The 23,963-nt window shown below is 36.4% G+C and overlaps 2 protein-coding genes across 2 annotated transcripts; both read left to right on the forward strand.

Moving 5' to 3' along the window:
- The first annotated feature begins 185 nt into the window (after nt 1-185).
- Nucleotides 186-8,826, forward strand: LOC145593583 (putative mitochondrial-processing peptidase subunit beta, mitochondrial). The gene is made up of 9 exons (XM_081649855.1): nt 186-845; nt 1,740-1,904; nt 1,987-2,124; nt 2,227-2,378; nt 2,479-2,587; nt 4,248-4,346; nt 6,297-6,362; nt 8,111-8,218; nt 8,371-8,826. The coding sequence occupies exons 1-9, from the start codon at nt 201-203 to the stop codon at nt 8,455-8,457; spliced, it is 1,569 nt and encodes a 522-aa protein (XP_081505981.1). The 5' UTR covers nt 186-200; the 3' UTR covers nt 8,458-8,826.
- Nucleotides 8,827-9,753: 927 nt separating this feature from the next.
- Nucleotides 9,754-12,238, forward strand: LOC145593584 (chlorophyll a-b binding protein 6, chloroplastic). Its single transcript, XM_081649856.1, has 4 exons — nt 9,754-10,025; nt 10,566-10,668; nt 11,360-11,648; nt 11,950-12,238. Exons 1-4 carry the CDS (start codon nt 9,832-9,834, stop codon nt 12,093-12,095), a joined length of 732 nt encoding a protein of 243 aa, XP_081505982.1. The 5' UTR covers nt 9,754-9,831; the 3' UTR covers nt 12,096-12,238.
- The last annotated feature ends 11,725 nt before the right edge of the window (nt 12,239-23,963 follow it).

The raw sequence follows: 23,963 nt of genomic DNA on the forward strand, positions 1-23,963 counted from the left end.
AATAATAAAAAATAGAGGTTTACCAAAGAGAATTTCCCAATTATTTTTATTGAATATATTGATTTTTCACTATATAATTAAACTAATCAACATGGTGCCCAAATAATTCCTAGGAAGAGGGGGGATTATCATCAATCAATATAGGGCCTTAATAACCCTAACATTTTCATTCTCTCTCTCCACAATCCCACCCCACCACCATGGCTTTCAGGCGCCTCCTCTCTCGCTCTCGGACCATCCAATCCCCCCGCTTCTCTTCCTCCGCCGCCGCCGCCGTCACCGCCCACTCCTCCGCCCCATCCCCATCCCCCCCACCACCCAATGCCATGATCTACGACCGCCTCGCCGAATCCGTGAAATCAAAGCTGAAACGCCTCGAAAACCCTGACCCTCGTTTCCTCCAACACAACTCCCCTCACCCCACCATTGCCGACCACACCTCCATCCTCACTTCCCCTGCTACCAAGATCACTACTCTCCCTAATGGCCTCCGCGTCGCCACCGAGTCCCACCTCTCTGCGCGCACTGCCACCGTCGGGGTTTGGATCGATGCCGGCTCTCGCTTCGAGAGTGCCGAGACTAACGGCACTGCTCATTTCTTGGAGCACATGATTTTCAAGGGTACTCAAAGGAGATCTGCTAGGCAACTTGAAGAGGAGATTGAGAATATGGGTGGTCACTTGAATGCTTATACTTCCAGAGAACAGACCACTTACTTTGCCAAAGTTATGGATACTGATGTTCCTAAGGCGATAGATATTTTGGCTGATATTTTGCAGAATTCTAAGTTTGAGGAGGAACGAATTACTCGTGAGCGTGATGTTATCTTGCGGGAAATGGAGGAGGTCAGATTGGTTTTTTATTTAATTTATCTCAGTTTCAAATTATTTGCAACGATTTGACATAAAATGGGAGTATATTTTTTTAATTTTTATTGAGGGGGATTTTATGGTGTCTAATTATTTTGAGTTGAATGCTTTTGATTGTTTATGCTTTTGCTTGGAGTTTAAATCAGTTTAATGTCATTGATAGTGCAATTTGAACTGATAATGTGTTGATAAGTTTGTACTGAGGGAGTATTATATTGTATGTTTTGTGGTTTATAATACAATTGATGATTAATTGAGGATAAAAGATTCTAACTTTACACTTTCAGACCTTGTCATTTTAGTTTGAATCTATTTTTCGAGTGTTAAAATCTAATAAATTGAATAATTCCTGAGTACAGAATTCTGGGTTAGTAGTCGCATTGATAATGCAATTTGAAGTTGTAATGCAACGATAAGTTTGAACGGAGTTACTATCTTGATTTATTAATTTGTATGTTGAATGTCAGAACAAGAAGCTTTTTATTCAGGCTGCTATAGTGCTATGTTTTCTGTAGGACCTAAATATTTTAATTTAACAATAAGAAATTCGTCATGATTTCCTTGTGATCTTAAAATTAATTTTTTTGATAAAGGCATATGCTTAACCCAATCAAGTATATCCGTTCGCCCTTAAGTTGTCGTTTCGAATGACTTTAAAAAAATGACGATTCATTCTATCGTCCATTCAGATCAAGCAGGTTTACTTTAGCCACTAGTCCTTAATGCTATCATGTACTTAACCTGCTTCTTATTGTCTATCAAGTGCTAACTACTGCATAGATGAATGTAAGTTTATTATTTACTACTCTTATACTAATATGGTTGTATTATATGAACTTCTAATTGATCTGCGTTGTTTTTTTGTTAAAGGTTGAAGGCCAGACCGAGGAAGTGATCTTTGATCATTTGCATGCAACAGCTTTCCAATACACACCTTTGGGTAGAACCATTCTTGGACCTGCTGAGAATGTTAGGACTATCACAAAATCTCATCTACAGAATTATATAGCAACCCATTATACAGCTCCAAGGATGGTATGCTCATACTTAAACTGTTTATAGTTATGTATTTTTCAATCCTTATTGCTGATACATGAGAGGGTTTTGGAAATTTCAGGTCATTGCTGCCTCTGGTGCTGTTAAACATGAGGATATTGTTCAGCTAGTAGAAAAACATTTTACAAAGCTGTCAACTGATCCGACCACCGCTACTCAATTAGTTGCCCAGGAACCAGCCTCATTCACTGGTTCAGAGGTTTGTATATCTTTCAGTACTTTATGTAGTTGTTTAAAAGTTTTAATTATCTCTCTTAAATAATTTGTTTGTGTCTATGTCTCTGGTCATGCTTGAAATCAGGTCAGAATGATTGATGATGATATTGAATTGGCTCAATTTGCTATTGCCTTCAATGGAGCATCATACACAGATCCGGATTCCGTTGCTTTGATGGTTATGCAGACAATGTTGGGTTCCTGGAACAAAAATTCTGGTGGTGGAAAGCACATGGGGTGAGTGTAGTATAGTTCATTGACCTTTTGTTTTTGTTATTTTTGGGAGCAAAGTTGTTGACTTTCTTACAACTACTTTGCTATTTCTTGCTACTATCAGATCTGAGCTGGTCCAAAGGGTTGCCAATAATGAACTTGCTGAAAGCATGATGGCATTCAACACCAACTACAAAGATACTGGTTTATTTGGTGTTTATGCTATTGCTAAGGTTAGAGTTGCATCTTACAATCAGGCATTTCCAAACGTTTGTGATGATCTCATAATATTACTTTCTGAGAGCTGAAAGAAGGTTTTGTTAGTTTTTTCTCTGTGTTTGGTAGTACACACATCATGTTTTGGTTATAATAAATATGGTGTGAAAGTAAGAAAACTAAGAATGCATACATCATGTTTTGGATAGCCTCAGAAAATTTGAGGTGGTTTGTCATTTGTCTGATTACAGTAGTGAACATTTTTTTTTTTACAATATAAAGCTCCCATTATCTATACCATCTTAGGTAAACGTGGGTTTCCTATCTGGGTAAATTAAATGCTCAAGGAAAATGGCCAAAAGTTGACATAGTAATATTTGGGTGCCCTGCATTTGAAATGGACTAATGGAGGAAGCCGTGAGTTTATGGTTGGAGTTGCAATAATCTTATTATACTCTATTTGAACCTCTGAGTTTTGAAAGAATGATTTATTCAATTTAAATCATGTATGCAAATTACTACAGTTATTCTCTATTTCTTTGTATCACAGATTACTGATCTTTGAGTAGAATTCTTTGGGTCTTTTGTAATTGAGATTAAGATTCGAAGCAATCAGTTTCCCAAAGCTTAATCATCCACTAAGAAAATTGAGCATGACTACTTCAGTAATTATTTGGTTCACCTGCAAGCAGCCCTACAGATTGGCCAACATACTCTGTGGCATGTAAAGATGCTAAGTAATAATGGGGAAAGTACATTACTTGACCATTTTTTTAACAGTTATACAAACCCACAAAGACCACCCCATCCACTCTATAATCCACCTATCAATCCATGAAGATCACCTCACCAAGGCACCAACCCCTAAAACCGCCCTAGCAATTTGGAGAAACCCACCCATCCATCCTGAACACCACCCCACCAACCCTTATTACCATCTTCACTTACACGCAAATTCTAGCTCTGAGAGGAAAAAAAAGGGGGCGGGGGCATGGATTACCTATTCCGTCATGCTACAGAGGTTAAAATGGAGGTGCGTTGGTGGTTGTAGAGTGGGAGGATGGTGATGAGGTTTCTTACCCTTTCTGTTTTTGGTGTTAATGGTGATGGTGGTTGTAAAGTGGGAGGTTGGTAGTGGGTGTATTTCCCTTTCTCATTTAACCCCACGTAAACGACATCAAAGACTTGGGGGTTATCTTCTATTCCTCTATATCCCTTTCCCTTTTCCTCTTGTAAAATAAATGGCCCCTTATAGTCGATTTCTCTTTGGTGTGATGTCTGATGTTTTTTTTTAATGGTTGAATGTTTTAAACAATTAAAATCATGCCAAACTTATATCTTGTGTAGTTGCTTTATATGTGTCTTACATGGTACCTCATCTGCTGTGGACAAACGGCCTTGAGCAAATTACTCCCTGAGTATGCATTTTCTTTGAATTCATAGTTGCCTTAATTTAGGCTGGATGAATTATTTACTTTCCTATGTTTATTTCCCTTTTAAATTATTGGTGGTATTTGTTTGACTATTTTAGCATCATAATTAGAGTTTAAATGTCTTATATTTGTAGTTGCGTAAATAACCATGAAGAGAACCTTTGATTGAGTTGCTACCTTCACTGGTAGAACATTTCAATTTTCTGTGTCTTTTCCTGAACTGAATTCTGATGTTTTTTTCCAGCCTGATTGTTTGGATGATTTGGCATGGGCAATTATGCATGATATTAGTAAGTTCTCTTATCGTGTTTCCGATGCTGATGTAACTCGTGCTTGTAACCAGGTACTTTCCTCTCTTCTTGGTTGCTAAGTTAGCCGCAATTTTATTTGTCTTCTATTGTGATATTCTGCTATCAGTTTTTAGGAGAATAGGAGTTTAAGGTGTGCTTTGCCAATAAACTACAGGCTAGGGAGCCAAGGACTGCTGTGCATGACTTTAAAAATGATGCAAACTAACTTCTATTTTCCGTCTTACTCTAGAGTGCCTTTTGTTTGGTTTTGTTTTTTAGATCGTTAAATATATACTCAACTGTAAAATATTGTGATTACATCATATAATTACATATACTGGACTTTAAGTTAAAGGGTGCACCAATTGCCAAACTTAATCTTTCCATTCAAGACTTGGTGAAATTAAACAAGATATATGCTTCTTTTAGAGAGTTGTAAACATGGATGTATATTAATTATGAATAATTAGGAGATAAAAAGTAGATTTTTGGTGGGAATAGTGGGAGATAGGAATGTCCAGGGTTTGAAGTTGGTCACTTTGATATACCCTGAGAAGGCGTTCTGTTCCCAAAATTCAGGTCTAAGGTATGGGTTTAGAATGGCTGAAACCCATACCTTGTGTTTGTTTGAAAAAATTGCTAATTTAAACTCGTCACTCAAATTCCCAAGGTGGGGTTTGGGGACCCAAGGGTGGTGGAGGGTTTGGCACATACATACCTTTCAGGTATATCCAATGAAAGAGAAAAATTCATGCCTACATGGAATGTAAGTATGTAATTTGCTATAATCAATCAATTTTTATACTCATCACTCTAATTTCTTTCCTGATTTCAAATCCATACCATTTTGTGTACCAAAGAATCACTTGTTTTAATAAAGACTAATTTACCTGTTTAGTGAAATTTTTAAGGAAAGCTAGCTGTTTATTTTATATCCTCTCTTGTTTTCTTCCTTCCTCACCCTTTTTCTGTCCAGAAAGTTGTGATAGCTCTTTTGGTCTCACTATCTTTTTTAAACCTGGTTGATGGTTTTGAAACCTTGTTGCATCAGACAAGCACATAATTTAGGTGTAATTGCTAATCTTGAGTGGCTATGGTCAATTTCTTTAAAACAGTGTCAGATTGGTTTGGCAAACCATAGTATCATATTATAGATGTAGTTACTCCCTTTGTATTTTAATAAGAGCTCCACCTCCCATTTCCAGCCATATTTTACTATGTGCTCCATTTCTCTTTTTGCAAACTTATAAGAATATTTTACTATTTTCCTCCCCACTAGTGGTCCCCTCATATCATATTTTAATATTTTTAAATTCTCTCTCGTTTTCAAATTTTTGTATTCTTCAACCTACCCACTTCAATAATATTAATGCATTCTATTATTCCTTTTAAAACTTTGTGCCCAGAGAAATAAAACACTTAATAAAATACAGGAGTAATTGCAATGGATATAATCAGAGTACATTCCATGCAATGTTATACAGTACAATTTCGTCATTTTTTTCTAGACATATAACCTATCCAATGTAATCATTAGAACCTCAATTTAAGCAATGTTTTATTTTTTTTTTATTTTCCGTGAAAACATTTAGAAGTGAACAAACATTTTGTTATTGTAGGGTATGTTATTATCGATTCTTGTGAAGTTCTCTGTAATTTACTGCCCCCTCACCTGTTATCTTCTAAATTATTTTTCCCTTCTGTCATCTCAGAAGCAGTTTGTGTGCCTAAACTCTGTCTGTTCTTCAAGTCAAGTAAACTTAGTAAACATGACATATCTAAATTACCTCTCTCTATCCCCTAAATCCCCTTATTTCAAATACTCTTATTGCCTTGCTCCTACCCTTCATCTCGTATATCTTAAAAGGCTGAATGTTTTATAGGTTATATGAAGCATAATCTAAGGTTTTATGCTGATGTGTGTACAACACACTAGTAGTTTACTTCGTAAGGGTTACGACTTTGTTTGTAATCTTAATAGCTCTCATCTCTTGTTATTGTAGTTGAAGTCATCTCTATTGCTGCACATCGATGGAACAAGTCCAGTGGCGGAAGATATCGGTCGCCAGGTATACATATCTTCTTTTTACCCCTGCTCTTGTTCATATTATTGTTGCCTGTACATATATATTGCCGACATTACTTCTATAGAAAGTTTTTATTGGAATATGCCGAATATCTCATAAAGTCTTAATTGATAGAAACCTTTTGTTATGGCCTAGCAAGGAGAGGATGGTTTTCTTGTTTTGTCTGGCTCAATTTATTATTGCCTTGTGCTTTGGATCATTACAGAGAGTGAAGGCTCTGTACTGTCCATTGCATATGCACTCTTTGATTTATCTATTTTGTTGAATGCTCAAAGATAGGGAAACGCCGGAAACCTGACTTTTGCTTGTTAGTAAGTGAACTAATAGGATTGCAAGATTGTTGTTGTGACCTTAAAAATGTACTTTGAAATTGCACCTACCCATTTGGTTATTACTTCTTGTTTTGATGATACATCATACATCAACTTCAATCCTTGACTCTTGCCATTCCCGGTGAGACATGACTTGTTTTTTTCTAGGTGCAGATAGAAGGAGATAGAATTTCTTAAGCTGAAGCACCCAGTCACCTCTGTTTCTAAATTTTTTTTTCCTTGCATACTCTCTTTGTCAGTTTAGGAAATTTTCAACAGTTTCACTTTATTCAATACCCACAATATTACCACCTTAACACTTTCTTTTTGTTTATCCATAAATTGTTTTTTCTGTTTCCATGGTCTTCATACATACATTCCCTTTGTGCAAATAAAATGTACCCCTACTCACCTTATATCACATACTGTATTTCTAACTTGACTCACTCATCTAAAACTCTGTGGATAGACACAGTGATGTACTTATCTAGAGGGAGTAGTAGGCTGAGCAAATACGCTGAAAAAATTGCCAAAGCTTCTATGTTAGGCCAATTAGTCTTTTTGATACCAACTTGCCAGGTTGGTACAGATAATAACAATAACATTTTGGTGTAGAGAAGCAAAAGGGCATTTCAGCCTTTATTTTCTTTCCAAGGCTGTGTTCTATAGATTGCATGATATTCTAAGTCATTGTGCCTTGTAGTTAAGCGCCTGTTCTCTTCAGATTATTTTCAGTTCAGTTCAGTTTTTTATTTCCTTTTCTCATAAAATATTCAGTTCAGTTCAGTCAATCAGAACAGGCCCTAAGTTTTGTTAGTTCTGTTATTGAAGAAAGCTCTTACACATAGGCTATGATGATGTTACATGGACTGAATTTCCGTTTCTTAAATGTTTCAGAAACTAAAAAAGGCTTTGAAATGTTTTGGGAAAAGGTGAAATGATTTGGATCTGGAAAAACTTTGTGAATGCTGGAGAGACGATATTTTCCTGAATTTGAACGTATGGTTGTCCCATGAGGCCATGAGCCCATGATACATTGACACCCATCAAAGCTCTCTTGCAATAAAATAAATTTAAAATATATAATTAAAAGATGAGATTTCAGAGAGCTGAGAAAATTGAGAATGCCACTAGATCTGTAAGACAAAGAGAATCTGCAATAACCAATCCAAGTCCCTTATGCTAGATTTGAAAATGTCTTTCATTGTCACCTTCTCTTCCCCACCCCCACCCCTCTTCTTTATCATCCTCAATTTGTTTACTATTTGCATGGTAATAATATTGTGGAGAATAGACTATACTTTTATGCTCAATCTCTCATGTCCTTTTATATTCCCAATTCCATGTTTCTGGTAGTTTTACTGGCTACTCTTTTGATCATTCACACGACAGTATATAATCTTGGTATCTTGTTTGCAGTTGCTCACTTATGGACGGAGGATACCATATGCCGAATTGTTTGCTAGGATTGATGCTGTAGACGCAAACACTGTGAGACGTGTTGCTAATCGCTTTATTTATGACAGGGTAAGAAACCCAGTGTCATTAGGTTAAACTTTTAATTTTCATGCTTATCAGTGTTGTATATCTGCTAAGTTTCTTGCTTAATATGGTATAAAAGGTACTTGCTAAGTCTATAACTTATACTTATTGTTGATTTATCTAATTTTTAATTGTAGGATATTGCTATTGCTGCCATGGGTCCTATCAAGAAGTTGCCCGATTACAACTGGTTCAGACGCAGGACCTACTGGAACCGTTATTAGGTTGCTTTACCATGTTTTTAGTTAGCCCTCAAATCATGTGGGTTTTCATATAAAAGTTTGTTGCCTTGCAACAAAAAGCCTTCAAAGGCTCCTGGTATTGCCATTGCCATTCACCAGTTTTTTTCGGTCCATTGCGATTTTGTAAAATTGTTTTCTGAGGCAATGATTCATGTACCATTTTCAGTCTATCCTTTTCAACCTTTGTTTATTTTTGGTCTGCCCTCATTGGCATGAGACTAGTAAGTGAGATGCAATAATTTTAGCTGAGAATACCTTATACGCTTATCTTAAGCTGTATGATATTGCCTTTTGAAACAAAACAGATGCATAACATAGAACATGTATTTACACCTGAGCAATTGTTTTTAATGAGATAATCTTTGAAGAATTCCGAGAATCCAGTGACTTAATGCATTTTTTCTTTCTTTGTATTACCAGTACCTTTGCCAATTCTGAACAATCGGGTAATCAATCCCCCTGTTTTTAATTTGAATCTAGACATGATTTAGCAGTGTAACAGGTACTGGTAATACAAAGAGTTAAATTCGCTCTTCATTTATTATTTACTTACAGCCTAACAGGTAGATCTGGTTATTGGACAGGGTAATTCAATGATAAAAGGGTTAGAGTTAAGGTTAAAAGGATCTTTAACGGATAGAGTCTTGAATGGACTTTAATGGGCATGGTCTTTTGAAGGATTAGTGTACTTAGTATCATATACTTTGCATATATATATTTAGTTCTGAAGGCAAGGAGAAGAATTCTAACTAGACTTTAATATTCACAGATTTTCGATCTTATTTGCGGGTCAAACACTTTAAAAGTGAGGGGCAAGGATAAGGAATGTCTACCCTTAAAGTGTCTCTAAAGGAGATTAAGTGATTAACATATATCTATGCCGTTAATATTTATCCTTCTTGATTGACAAGGTGTTCAAGCTACCCTCATACTCTCTCATATAGGAACAATCTTCACAAAGCTAGAATATTACACCAAAAAAATCGTAAAAAAAACTTAGAATCAGAAGAAAATCCTATTTACCATCTACCCAAATAACACAGGAACATTCTCAACCATACAACTCAACACAATATGAGACACATACATTTCTACTAGCTTAAAACCAAAAAAATAAAAATCAGATTACTCAAAAAAATAGCCAGATAGATATATCACTAAATGCCACGTGGCATAGAATTGGATAACAAATAAGCAAATTTAGCCAATGAATATCAACATTTAGATTCGCCTACATCCTCGCTAAAACCTTACAACTCTACTTGAATATCACCAAGTTATTATTATTCATTCCACTCTCTCAAGTTCTCAACCTCACATTGAACCTTGTTTAGTCTTTTCTATGAACTGACGACAATGGCTTCTAATGCCTTGATGAGTTGCGGCATCGCCGCCGTGTTCCCCTCTTCTCTCTCTTCTTCTAAGTCTAAGTTTGCCGCCTCGGTACCGTTGCCAAATGTGTCGTGCAATGCCTCTTCTCGCTTTTCTATGTCCGCTGAATGGATGCCTGGTCAACCAAGGCCACCCTACCTTGATGGATCTGCTCCTGGGTATTTTTTTTTTATTTTCTTCATATGGTTACACTTTTTTAGCTGCATATACTACGTATTCTGTTTTATATTACTCCGTATTACATTGCAAATAATATAAAACGGTGGTAGTATATACTTTATCTGTTTTGTAAAAATGTAAAATGCACATATTACTCCTGCCATTTATTTTACATAAAAATATTTATGTGTTTTATTTCAGTTTCTTATCATGTGCAATAAAGAAATATTTTATGTATCACAAAAAATACCTATTTTTTTTGTTATACAAAATAAGAAACAAAATTAGTATATTGGTTAAAAAAACATAGTTTAAGTAAATATATAAATGATGCAAAAGTCAAATTGTTGCAATTAATTTTGAACGGAGATGGTAGATATTTACAACCATTTTGTAAAAGTTTACTGGTTTGATTAATTATTGATGCTTAATTCCACAATGATTATCCACTGCAGTTACTTAGTATTAGAGTTTCAAATATGTTCTTCCATTGATTTTTGAAGAATAATAATAAGACTGGTTGCTTACATGTTATGCAGTGACTTTGGATTTGACCCGCTTCGGCTTGGAGAAGTTCCAGAGAATTTAGAGAGGTTCAAGGAATCAGAGCTCATCCATTGCAGATGGGCAATGCTTGCAGTTGTAAGTATATATGATACACTACTTTAAACTTTTTTTCATTTCTTGTTAGGTGGTTGTTGTCACTAAAAGGTGGTGGTTTCGAGGGTTGGGTCTGCGTACGGTGAGGCTCGAACCCGAGACCTCCCTTGAGCGACATCAAGTTGCCTACCACTTGAGCCAACTCTTGTTGGTATGTGAGTACATTTTTATTAAAGAGAAGAGATATAGAATAAGAGACTTATTATATAAAATTTGGCCTACAAAGTGGGACCGTAGATGATAACAATTGAACAAAAAGTTGTCATAAAAGAAATAAAGTAAAAGTGAGTAGAACTTAGAAAAACGGATGAAGGCGGAAAATGAGTAGGTCTTAGAAAAATGGAGGTAGTAGTAATAGGGATGTAGAATGATTTTTTTGTTTTGTTTTTGTTTAATTAAACACTCTTAGCTATTTCAAGGTTCAATGTTTATATGTAATTATAGGCTAGTATTGCAATTAGAATTTAAATGAAGCCATTTTAGTAATAGTTTTGCTAAGCTAGCCAATTTAGAAGATCTTGTAGATTTTTGGTTTATCCTATACTATAAGAGTATAAGTCTATAATGTTTGAAAAATACTATAATTTTAGTTAGTGAATGGTGTATTTGACATGCTAAAATCAAGATTATATTTATGAAAGTTGTTGAGTTTTGACTCTACTACAAATTGCAGCCAGGGATCCTTGTACCTGAAGCCTTGGGATTAGGTAACTGGGTAAAAGCTCAAGAATGGGCTGCTCTTCCAGGAGGTCAAGCAACCTACTTAGGCAACCCTGTTCCATGGGGTAACCTTCCTACAATTTTGGCAATCGAGTTTTTAGCTATTGCGTTCGTAGAGCACCAAAGGAGTATGGAGAAAGACACCGAGAAGAAGAAGTACCCTGGTGGAGCTTTCGATCCTTTGGGTTACTCTAAGGACCCTAAGAAGTTCGAGGAGTTGAAGGTTAAAGAGATTAAAAATGGTAAGCACACTCAAATTCTTAATCAATTAAAAAATAACTTGCTATTACTATGTTGTAAATGGTAAGAGTGAGGGATAGCTCAAGTAGTCAGAGTTTCACTCCGGGTTTTAGGATGGATCGATTCTCATCCCTGTCCTTAACACTAGGGAAAAAAAAAACAGACTATGTTGTAATTGGTATGACTGTACACTGAGATGAATCTGTACAATTGCATTCTACTGTACTACTATGTTGGTTAGCTTAACATGTTAGCCATTTAGCGTCACTGTAATCTAATCGAAGGTGATTGTTTGTTGGCTAGGCCGTCTTGCATTGTTGGCTTTTGTGGGGTTCTGCGTTCAACAATCAGCTTATCCCGGAACAGGTCCATTGGAAAACTTGGCTACTCACTTGGCTGATCCATGGCACAACAACATCGGCGACATCATTATTCCAAGACCACTTTAAATTATACCTTGAATGTACAACCAATATCAAGAACTATACATGCTGTAAAAATCCCTTGCATTTATAACGATATTTGGAAGTTGTACGATCAAGGTGTGTAACTTTAGAAGAATGTTTATGAGAAAATACAATTTGGAGGATAAGCTGTTTGAGATATGCTTGCAATAATGTGCTAGACATCTAATTAACTAAGAAAGAAGATCCGAAGAAGAGACTTCTAGTTCCCATTCCCCTCCGACAATATAAATTTGTTCAATTTATTTAATACTCCCTCCGTCCCCAAATGTTTTTCCCATTTGGTGAAAAATCACAAGAATTACAGTTTGTATGGAAAAGTAGTGAAAGTACATTAGTAAAGATAAAACTCAATAATTTGTAAGGAAAGTATGGAGAAAAAGTATGAAAAAGTACATTGGATCATGATCCCAACTAAAATATAAAAATGATGGTAAAGTAAAAAAGTGCATTGGGAAACATAAATTTCAATCATAAATTAAGTTGAAAAAGTGAAATGTGAAGTATTTAGTGGCACTAAAATAGCAAATAGAAAAAATATTTGGGAATGAAGGGAGTAATCTTATTACTAAACTAATTTTTTTGCCCGAGCTACGCTCGGATATTCAAAAGAAAAAGAAATTTTTTTTATATAAATTGTACGAAGTAACTATTTATATTACTCCCTCCGTTTCAATTTGTTAGTCCCATATACTATTTTCAGCGTTTTAAAAAGATCTACTCATATTGAATGTATTCCACTTTTAATATAGTTTTTATCTCCTATTTTACACATATTAAAATTTCGATTGGTTAAATTAATTGATTGTGAATTGATGACATGACTCTGAGTAAAAAAATTACTCCCATGATTTATTCAATTATGGCTAATGACATCCTTAGAAAAATAAAAAAATTTAAATATGGAGAAATTATTTATGAATTGTTTTTTAATTTAATGTTAGATTCCATATATTCATCTTTTCTTATTTTATGTAATTGATTCCATATGGGACTATCATATTGAAACGGAGAGAGTATCAAATTAATACAGATTAAATACATTAATGTAGAGTACTCATCTCTAATTTTAGTTTGCTGACATGTTATGAATTTGAATGTGAGTGAAAATTCTTTTTTTAAGTAGAAAATGAACAATACATAGATTCAAGGGAATATTTATAACACATTTTATAGATTAATGATTAAATTATTTATCTAAGTTTTTATTATTGTTCTATTTTTTGGGTTATTTATTAGGTTGTATATTATCTTTTTATTTATTTGTTATTATTAGGTATCTTATTCTGAAAAAAAAATTGGCGGGAAAATTTTTAATGTGAGAGCGACACGTGTAATTTTGGGATAATGTTGGTGAGTTCCACCAAGGAATCACAAAACGTATGTTAGGATTCCCGTGATAGAAAAAAGACGTCCAATCTTCTTCATTCTTATGTTTCTAGAGAATTCGACGTCCAGAGAATGTCCTCACTCCGTTAGCCTCAAGATTTGTGGCTGATCAACGATTTGCGAGCGCTCCATGAGCCAAATTTGGAAAAAGAAGAGAAGAAAAAAAATTAATTTGCGACGTTACACAAGCAGGTGGTCCATCAAAACCAGTCGCGTGCATCCCAGAAGATTGCGCTAGTCTGACCAGCGCAACTTTATGACTTGCACTACAATACGACGAAAAAAAACGTACGTGTGATATAGGGCTGGCAATTTCACTTGAACCCATGAATAACCGAATCACCCGATCCGATTAATAGATGAAAACCCGACAAAACACGGATTTTATATGGATGATGGATGGATCGGGTTGGATTCGGGTGTAGCTTCATCCATCCATCACCCGATCCATCCATCCATCCGCTTATATTTTTTTTACAAAATTTCAAATATTTTTTTTACCTATTTGTAATACTACATAAGTATATATTTCATATGTACTAGTAATATAAATTAAACTTTGTATAATAGTGTGAATGTTGGAAATTTTAAAGATTTTGTCAACTAAATATCAAATTATTATTTAATGTACATAAGTATTATGACTAAAGGATGGTGTAACTTATTCACCCGCTATTCACCCGATCCACCCGATTCATCAGCGGATGATGGATAGATTGGATGCGGATGAAGAATTAAATGGTGATGGTTGGGTTGGATGACGGATGGATCGTTGGCGGATGGAGCTGGATTAAGCTCCACCCGATCCGCCTCCGATCCATTTCTAGCTCTAGTGTGATAGGAGTGGGCTTCCAGTGAAACCGTTCTCGTTAGGGTCTGCTCTAAGGCGATTCAAGCAAAGAACAGTTTCTGCCAAAGCTAAGAGAGCAGGTGAGTGACATCCCTTTATTTGCTCCACTATCGACACCATAGAATAATCTCCACACTCTTTACCTGTATTAAGCAAAAAATTGACAACAAGACAAAAATATAAAGCACGAATTTTAAAACGTTGTTCAGTCAAGTTGTCACGAGGGGTGACGAAGTGTTCAATAAATTAAACTAAATTCACGCCTTCTTTAGTTCCAATATTGGCCATATCATTGTCATTCAAACCAAAGAATCTTTGAAATATTGGTTCGCAATCCGATAAGTTAGGGGCATATGTCATAGGGAGAGTATTTGCAGAGAAGCCTAAGAGAGCCTCAAACTCACGACAATTTCATCTGAGGAAAAGATGGTGGTTTGAGTCCCAATGATTAACAGCAGGATGGAGGAAATCAAAATTTATAACTAGTTGCATATAGCTCAGTAGGGAATCAAGGTGATATATTTTGAAAGCTAGTTTGTCCTCGGTTGAAAGGGAAGAAACCCATTGTTTCAAACGTTGTTCAAAGGTTATCGCCATTGTTCAAAAAAAAAAAAAAAAAGAGAGAGAATAGAGAAATAATTTTCTTTATGGTACTACGAATGAATGAATGCGAGATGATATAAAACCTACACGAAACCACGTTTAAATAGACCCAAAAGGGGCAAATTTTCGGCAATTTTCGTCCAATGGAAAGTTTACCCTCAGGCGTCGCGCACATCTCACTAGTTACGTGCGCCAGCCGCACCCATCTGATTCACATGCGCGCGGTGTCCACACGCAACCCATCCAGTTGCGCGCGCCTTGTCTGTCGCGACATTTTGTTAGATTTATTTCCGTATTTTAAACTACAAAATAATGGAATATCACGAAATCTTATGACTAATCATATGCTTGTCTTTGTTAAGCCTTATTTCCTTTCTTTTCTCTCTTTCTTTGAGTCTTTTTTTCTTTTATTTTCTAACTTCTTTTTTTATTTCATTTTATTTTTATTTTTCTTTATTTCCTTTTCTCCTTCCACCTTTCTTTTTTTTTTTTGTTATTTTTTCGAGGGGGGTAAGTCGGGAATATTCCCTCCCTCGGATATTTTTTCGAAAACAAAAAATATGATACAATAACATATGTACATTTTTTCCATAAGATAAAAAAAATAAAATATATAAAAAGGAAGTCAGGGTCCTCAGCGACTCCCGGAAGGCTGCTGTACATCCTACAAAATCCAAAACAAAGATTAATACACAAAATGCGTAATAACTTTGACAAAAAAAAAAGAAAAAGAAAAGAAACAAACTTACCACAACCATCCGATGATCATGGCATGATAAAGCCACGAGGGCTCTCCGATAAGCAGCTCGAAAAGCACACAAAGTCCTCACCATGCCGTTCACGGTCTCTCGAGGAACCTGTTCCAAAATGTACAAGGACATTTATCAAACAAATGTATATGATTTTAAAAATGATAAGTAGTAATAATACATATACAAAGTAAACATACCGACTCAACCGTCTCAGCATGTCCTCATCCTCCGCCGCTGGAAGAATCTCACAAATTACTGACCCGGAAGCATAAGTATACGTGATCTCCGCTGTAGGTGGCACCCAACCGCCCAGCTCGACTCACTGAAAATACAATAATTAATGAGTCAAAGTTCCGAAATTAAAAGAAAAGAATAAAAAAAATATAATAAAAATAGAGAACACTAACCGGAATGAAAGCTGGAAAATGAGTTAGCCTGGATACAATGAATGTCGGGTAGGATACATCCGCCAGCACTAGCTACGCCGCTGGATAACCAAGGATTGCTTGAGCTCAGTTTTCAGTAAACAACAGGTCCAGACGTAACATCAGGAGCCGTGGTTCCGCAGGAACCAAAGGCTCCTTGGACGAAGATTGCCAGAGAACGCGCTCGCCTAAAAACCAAGCGTATGTCCTCTGGAGTCCTTGATAAAGAGCCTGGAAACGACAGCGAACCATGCCTGACTGGACAGCCTCAAGGACTCTGACGATCAAACTCCAAGGACGGAGATCGATCTATAAAACACAACCATATGAGAAAATCATTCCAAAAAAATATGCATATTTTAATGTGTGTGTTGTTAAAATACTCACCGACGCACGAGTCATCGAAAGAATCCTCTGGCGAAAGTCGTCAGCCGAAGTGGCTCGTCTCTTCGTAATCGTAACCAGACGATGGCCAATAGGAAACAAGCCGCCCAAGTATCCTGGGGGCTAAGAAAGGAAAATAAGAGTATCCCCAATCCTAAAAGAAACGAAAAGATAATGAGATCGAATAGCAAAAATGGTGATTAAAAAAGATAACAAGGTTAAAGGCGAATACGCACCTCAAGGATACAACCATGCCACGAAATAGAGATTCGAGGCACCTCAGTAGTTGCCGCGGAATCCATCACCTGGGTCGCCTTGCCCATAGCTGTAAGCATACGGGCATACGACACCTCCGCCCAACTCAAATTACCTACTTGCCCCTAATCATCGAGGTAAATAAGTAACCTGATAGCGAAACGCTCTCCCCGATCACTCATGATAGTGACAGAAAGAATGCGAGCAATGTATATTCGAGCCAGCTGCTCAGGTGTACATTGCCGATCAACCTCGTTGGCGACAGCTCGTCGGTGAGAACCGAGTAAGGACAAGGCTGCGCGTACACATGAAGGGTCGTCGCAAGACGGTCCCCCACGAGGTCACACAACCTCTCGTCTAACCCTTATACGGTCTCCACAATAACAGGATCACCACCGAAAGAAAACTCGGGGATCATAGAAAAATCGTAAGGGGTAACCGTCATCTATCCCCATGAGAAATGAAAAGTATTGGTGGAATCCCACCAAAACTCCAGCAACCCACGAAGGAAAGCTGATGATGCAGGCTGACTCGATAAATCCTAAAGAGCCGCCGGGGGCTGATCCCCGAAAGCTCCACTATACCCTTCACCACGTCAAGTAAACTCTTAAACCGCCCTCTCAAGTCGCCTGAGCCGTACATACGCATGCTAGGCTCACTCTAAAAAATAACATACAAAAAATAATACGGTCACGACTTGTTCAAAAAAGAGAGAAATAAAAAAAAAAGGAGACGTAGAAGAACAAACTATGCCGCGCCAACTCCTGATCGAAACGTGATGGTCTGGGTCCCACTTAAGGACCCTAGGGTCCTAGTTGGGAGGAGCCTCCCAGACCACATCCTCCTGGCGACGTCTATCAGCTCCGACGCGTCCCTCTCGAACCTCCTCATGAGGACGTGTCACCCTCATTCGAGGGCGAACTACCTCGTCAGGTACGGGTCCTCCTAGATCCTCCTCAGCATCGACAAACAGAGGGGAATCCATACTATAAACGAACAAATTCCTTATTAGCTTATTTTCTTTCTTAGACTAAAGTAAGCTAATATACGTGTTCTAGACCCATTTTGACAACATAGCGGCTACCAAGAGGGCAAAACACAAAAATCGAATGCCACCCATGCTTGGGGGCTATGATACCTGCAGTTAAACTCATTAAATGGAGGCTTCTAATACCCACAAAAGCCATCCTATACCAGTTTCAACTAAAGCATTCAAGAGGTTATATTCCTAAATCTCAAAGAATCAACTACTTTTAGACGAATAATGATAACATAAACATAATTATCGTCTACCAAACAATCTTGAAGTTCGAACATGGCACATGCTAAGAGTATACTTTGCGCCATTTTTCCGATTCAAAATTTTCAAAACATGATTCATGAAAGAATTAAGTTTAGTTCCAATACTATAATTTACTTCATAATCAACAAGTATAACCAAAATGAGCAAGCAAAACAACAAATTCGAAAGAAATTTGCAAGAACACACTTAAACAAAGAAATGTTCATACAAGGTTCAATACTTAACCATTTTTCATGAAATTTGTTGCAATACACTCCTTAAACATAGCATAACAACATAGAACAAACAAGTTCAAGAATAATGGACCGAATCAAAAACCCCAAATTCGAAACTTGGGGTTTTGCGATTTGAAAATCGCCCAAATCCAACCAAAAACAAATGAAATTTAGCAAAAACTTACATTGGATTATGGAAAATATGAATAGGGGACGAGATTTACTTCCTTTAGCTTCAAAGAAACAAAAATTTCAAACTTTTTAGAGAGAGAAATAGTCAAAAATGGCGAAGGAAGGAGATAGATAGCGAAATGAAAATCGCGCTCAGCGATTTCCTTTTACTGACTTAAATGTCACACGCAACTCAATCAACTGTGCGTGAAAGACCAGCGCAACTCAGAATGATGCGCGCGTCTGGCCAGCGCGACCCATAGAGTTGCGCGTAGATACTGGTCACTTAAAAGACCGGTGTTTGAATTTTGATACGTTTGATTAACTTTTAACGACTTTTTCTCGTTGTTAGTCGTAATGACGCACAAATTATTGAAATCTCTTTTTAACTGCTTTGCATTTTGTAGTTTTTTTTCTTCTTTGATAGTTTTTTGCATCATCCTGCATGCACCGTGCTTTATGCTTGCCCTAAGCATACGTTGTGGACGTTTTTTGTGAGCGTGTCTTCCGTAGTGGTGCTTTATGTAAAAGATCCCATAGACAGGTTTGTCATTTTACTGTACTGACTTTAGAAATGTCACATTATTTTCTTTCTTTTTGGCATCCACAGCAAAAAGGATAGCGTTATCATACAGCGTGTAAAAGTGCATGGCGTAGGTTTTGCGTAAAATTTCACCTCTTCCCAACTAAACGTGATCTACCTCTCGTATAAAAGGTAGAATTTCCTTACTTTAGGCGTTAGCTAAACGAGTCAACTGGCGCACCGAACCATTCGAGAACAAACACTTCTTGATTAGAAGCAAATACGGTAGTTAGTAAGCTTATTGGCTTACCGGACAGTTAGGGGGTCCGTCCACCCCCTTATAAAGAAAGCAAATACGGTAGTTAGTGAACTTACTGGACAGTTACGGTGTTCGTCCACCCACTGTATAAAGAGCTAAGTACGATGGCACATCTATTTAGGCACGTGCCCCCAGTCCTGAGACACGTGTTTTCATCTTGTGGACAAAACTGCTGAGAGAGTTGCTGATGTTCTTCTTTCTCACTGGATTTGGATATATGCCTCAAGTCTTGAGACATGTATTTTTATCTTGTGGACACCGAATACTGCGTTTTGACAAGCAAGTATCAAGCACTTTATTCATGTGTTAGGCTACGAATGCCGAAACACCCCCTTTTATCATCTTTATAAACTTATTAAAAGTAGGCTAAAGTTTCAATGACATATTGAGGGACTTTAGATCAACGATGACTTGTAAAAGCGTTCTACAATTGCAAAGGATCAATCTAGATTCTTTAGCGCGTTAAGACTAGAAAATACTTTTTTCTAACCTTATTAGCTATTTGTCTCGAACACTTAGCGAATCAAGGATCGTTTCGACATGCTTAACATTTCTGAAAGATTCTCTAATCTTTGAGAACTTCGCAGAATAAGTCTCGGATTTATTTCCCTGACTACTTTGATCCTCGTCTATTCTAGACTTGATCAAATTGGGGGCTAACTGTAGACATCTACTTTAGGCCTCATGTCCCGAGAGGAAGTGTAATGACGATAAATTAAACCATGTTCGTGTTGGATCAACGTGAAGAACACTTATGGATAACTGATTCAATCACGAGAACACAAAAATGACTAGCCTAACCCAAAAACAAATGAAATAAGGTTCAATTAACTAAGCCCGATCATAATTATTCTTAAGTCCGAGCTTAAGTCCTAAAAATGACGGATTTAAAAGCGCCTACTCGCCTAGGTGAAAAATCAATGCTGCCGCAGAAAATTCGCGCGCATCGCGCGCTTCTCAATGAGTCGCGCTGGTCTGGTGCGAGTAACTAATTTAGCTACGCGCGACACCTAGCGCAACTGCTAATGATGCGCTTGCGGAAGATTCAGAATTTCATAAAAATATAAAATCGGATCTTACCATAATACCGTTGCGCCGCCCATAGCAGCGCAGCTCAACCAAATCACTTGTGCTGGGTTGTCGCGCGCAACCAATTCAAATGCGCACGAAACCTGCTGCGGCAGAATGCTCAAAACCCTAAACGCACCCATTCCATATAAATAGAGTATTAATACAAGGCTCAAACAGATAGAAATTAACCAAATACTCTGGCATAAACTTTGTGAACTTGTGTGCTACCAAACCCTCTTGTCCTAAATACTCACCCCTCTTGATATTTGTTACTACGGTGGAGGTTCCCGAATAAGAAAGATTCCATAAGTGTTCTAAACGAAGTTCTAGCAAAGAGAAGTTGTATAATCACGAGAACTTAGATCAATCACTATTGTTCTTGTTTAAAATAACTTTAAATGAATAATTAGTGTTGTTTGATCACTTTAAACAAAATTTTAATTAATCAATTTCACATAGTATCTTGCGTTAAATAAGAATAGATTTGAATAATAATTGTTGATTGATCACTTAAGCCAAGGCGAATCTTGTTTATTTTGTTTTATCCACGAATATTGATTAAATAAGAATAACGACTTTTGCAATGTAATTCCTACGTGATTGACGCGTGTAATAAAATCAATTAACTTAAGGCTTGTTTGGCATCATTTTTGGTTTTCAGTTTTCTGTTTTTTTTCAAAACTAAAAACCAAAAACAGGAAATAAGAAAAAGGTGTTTCCACTTTTTTGTTGCCAGTTTTCAAAAATATTATGATTTTAATAAGTTTATATAATTTTTGATTCATTATGTGGCATATATCATATACTTTCATATAACAAAAAACCAAAAAACAGAAAACCACAGCAATGCCAAACGAACCTTTAGTTTTAGGTATCGCGTTGCATATATTTTTTGGTGATGAAATTGTGAAAAAAGGAAGAGCTAATAGAGGCCGCACTAGGGCTAGGATAGTGATTCCCCTCTAAAGGGAACGTTATCTTAGTACCCTCTCTCCCAAACTCATTTCTACCAATTTGGGCATGGGTAAACTTACGATTCGTGCTAATTATCCTTTGAACTCTACTTAGGAGAAAGACATGAACGAGGTTTATGAGTTTTTCTAAAACTCATTGGCTACTCCAAACTTGTTTCTTACAAAAAAGCGTGATGATAGGATCAATTCTAATTCAAGGTCCCCCAAACAGTCAGGATTTTAAATCCTTATACACCTTAACAAGTGTAAAGTCCTAGGCTTTTAAAGGGCCATGGGCATTTAAGGAGAAAGATCCTCCACAATGGGAAAACCCTCCTTACGCAATCCTATAGAATTTTCCCTTCAACTGTAAAGGAATGTTTTGGTCACATAACACTCTCGTGGCCACTCTCCATTTAAGCCAGCCCAATTCACTCATGTGGGCCACATCTTGATCATGTTACCATTCTTCCGAATGATCGACCCAAGATACTTAAAAACTTCACTCATAGTCAAATCCTTTCCATTGAAACACACCACTTCATTGCTTGTCCTCCTCTGAGTACCAAATTGACAAACAAAATATTCAATCTTACTCCGACTTAGCTTAAACCCTCTAGATTCCAACCTTTGCCTTCATCGCTCCAACTTGGCACATTAACCCCATCCTTAGTGTCATCCACCAATACGATATCATCCGCGAACAACATACACCATGGAAGCTCATCTTGAATTGGTCTAGTTACTTCATCTAGAATTATTGCAAAAAGAAAAGGGCTTAATGTATACCCTTGATGTAATCAGATTGTAATAGGAAAATCTTTTGTCGACCCTCCACATGTCCTCACATTTATTGAAACATCCCGATACATATCCTTCACTAGGTCCACATACCTTCGTGGGATACCTTTCTTCAGCTTTCCTACCAAATTACCTCTCTTGATTGGCACCTTGTCATATGCCTTCTCTAAATCAATAAACACCATATGAAGATCATTCTTCTTAACCCTAAAAAGCTCCATAATTTGTGTTATCAATTGGATTTCTTCCATAGTAGATCTCCCTAGCATGAAAACAAATTGGTTAACCGAAATGCTTGTGCATGCCCTTAACATATGTTCAATCACTCTTTCCCACAACTTCATAATGTGGCTCATAAGCTTGATCACTCGATAGTTAGAATAATCTTGAGCATCTCCTTTGTTTTATAGACTGGGACCAAGGTGCTCTTCCTCCAATCTCGCGGGATCCTTGTGGCCCTCCATATCTTGTTGAAAAGATCTATTAACCAGTCAATACCAATCTTACCCAAACACCTCCACACATCAATCGATACACCATCAAGGCCAACTACCTTCTTAGGCTTCATCTTCTTCAGTGCAATCTCCACCTCTACTCTCCCAATCCTCCGCACATACTCCATGTTGATTTCTTCATCACTCACTGGGGTGTCTCCTGTCACAACTCCATTACTTTTTACGAAAAAAAATTAAAAAAGATGAAGTACAAAATAGCAATCATATAAGGTTGAGAACCTTTTATTATTAGTTTATTTAAATAATCTTAAAATGATCTCATTTTTAATTATCTTTTAAAAAAAATTTCATTATATAAAAATACGCTAACAGACTTATAATTATATTTATTAAAAGTTTTAATTTAATTTTTACATATGAATTATTATTGTGATATGATCCCTCATGACATATGCACTTGCTTAATGTTTTTTAAGTACGTAGTACAATTTTCACAGACTTTAGCTTAAATCTTTACAGAAGAAGAAATTCTTAACCTCAGATTTGCTAATGGTGGTGTTACTTATTTCTTGCATGAGTTTCATGAAAATTGGTTGGTAAAAAACAAATACCACAGAGAAAGTCAACTATACACTAAGTTCTCAATTTTCATTTGGAGAAACATAGAACTTCTATACACAAACAATTGTATTGAAATCTTTAATAGCTTCATCAAGTTCGTTGTAGTATAGTAGCAAGTGGTAAGTATTCGGGCCTGTCATTTGGGTGACCCACGTTTGATCCCCAACCATGGAGTAGGAATAAAAAAAATTTCCCTTTGTCAATTTTTGTTTCTTGACACGGTTCAGTTTTGTTAAACCTCACAAGTCACCTCATCATCTTTTTCTTTTTATTACACTATAAGACGGTTGACTATTATAATTACTACTTTCGGTTTGTATTATATACAATTTTGGTGTATTATTTGTGAGATATAAAATATTCTAAAATTGCATATAATAGGAATTAGAGGTAGCATTTTTATTGAAAGATAGGCAATGAAACTCTAATAATTTTTTTCCCTGGACAGATATATTGTGACTAGCTAAAATTTTATCGAATATTATTTATAAGATATTTTTTTGAAAGTTATAACCTATTTTATTCTTATGGAATTTAGAAATCCTATCATAAATAAAACTCTATATAACTTTTTTTAACCTAAAAAAATTTATCTTAAATATGCTTATCTAGCGTGAAAGGTGTCAAAGTATAATATGATAATTTGCTTATGTGGTGCAACACTTGGTGAAGATTTAGAATGCCAGGTGTTGGTGTATCTTTATATACTCCGTATTAGTTAATAGTTTTGTGCCCGGACGATGCCCGGATTGTCCAAAACTTT

Source organism: Chenopodium album, chromosome 19, assembly GCF_948465745.1.
Source record: "Chenopodium album chromosome 19, dcCheAlbu1.1, whole genome shotgun sequence".
Lineage (NCBI taxonomy): Eukaryota > Viridiplantae > Streptophyta > Magnoliopsida > Caryophyllales > Amaranthaceae > Chenopodium > Chenopodium album.

What these genes read in the sequence shown, in the direction of transcription:
- LOC145593584 (XM_081649856.1), top strand. Translation starts at nt 9,832, where the DNA reads ATGGCTTCTAATGCCTTGATGAGTTGCGGCATCGCCGCCGTGTTCCCC. An exon ending in CTTGATGGATCTGCTCCTGG is followed by an intron (nt 10,026 to 10,565) that starts GTATTTTTTTTT and finishes CATGTTATGCAG; the next exon opens with TGACTTTGGATTTGACCCGC. An exon ending in GATGGGCAATGCTTGCAGTT is followed by an intron (nt 10,669 to 11,359) that starts GTAAGTATATAT and finishes TACAAATTGCAG; the next exon opens with CCAGGGATCCTTGTACCTGA.
- LOC145593583 (XM_081649855.1), top strand. Translation starts at nt 201, where the DNA reads ATGGCTTTCAGGCGCCTCCTCTCTCGCTCTCGGACCATCCAATCCCCC. An exon ending in GGTGGTGGAAAGCACATGGG is followed by an intron (nt 2,379 to 2,478) that starts GTGAGTGTAGTA and finishes TGCTACTATCAG; the next exon opens with ATCTGAGCTGGTCCAAAGGG. An exon ending in GTGTTTATGCTATTGCTAAG is followed by an intron (nt 2,588 to 4,247) that starts GTTAGAGTTGCA and finishes GTTTTTTTCCAG; the next exon opens with CCTGATTGTTTGGATGATTT.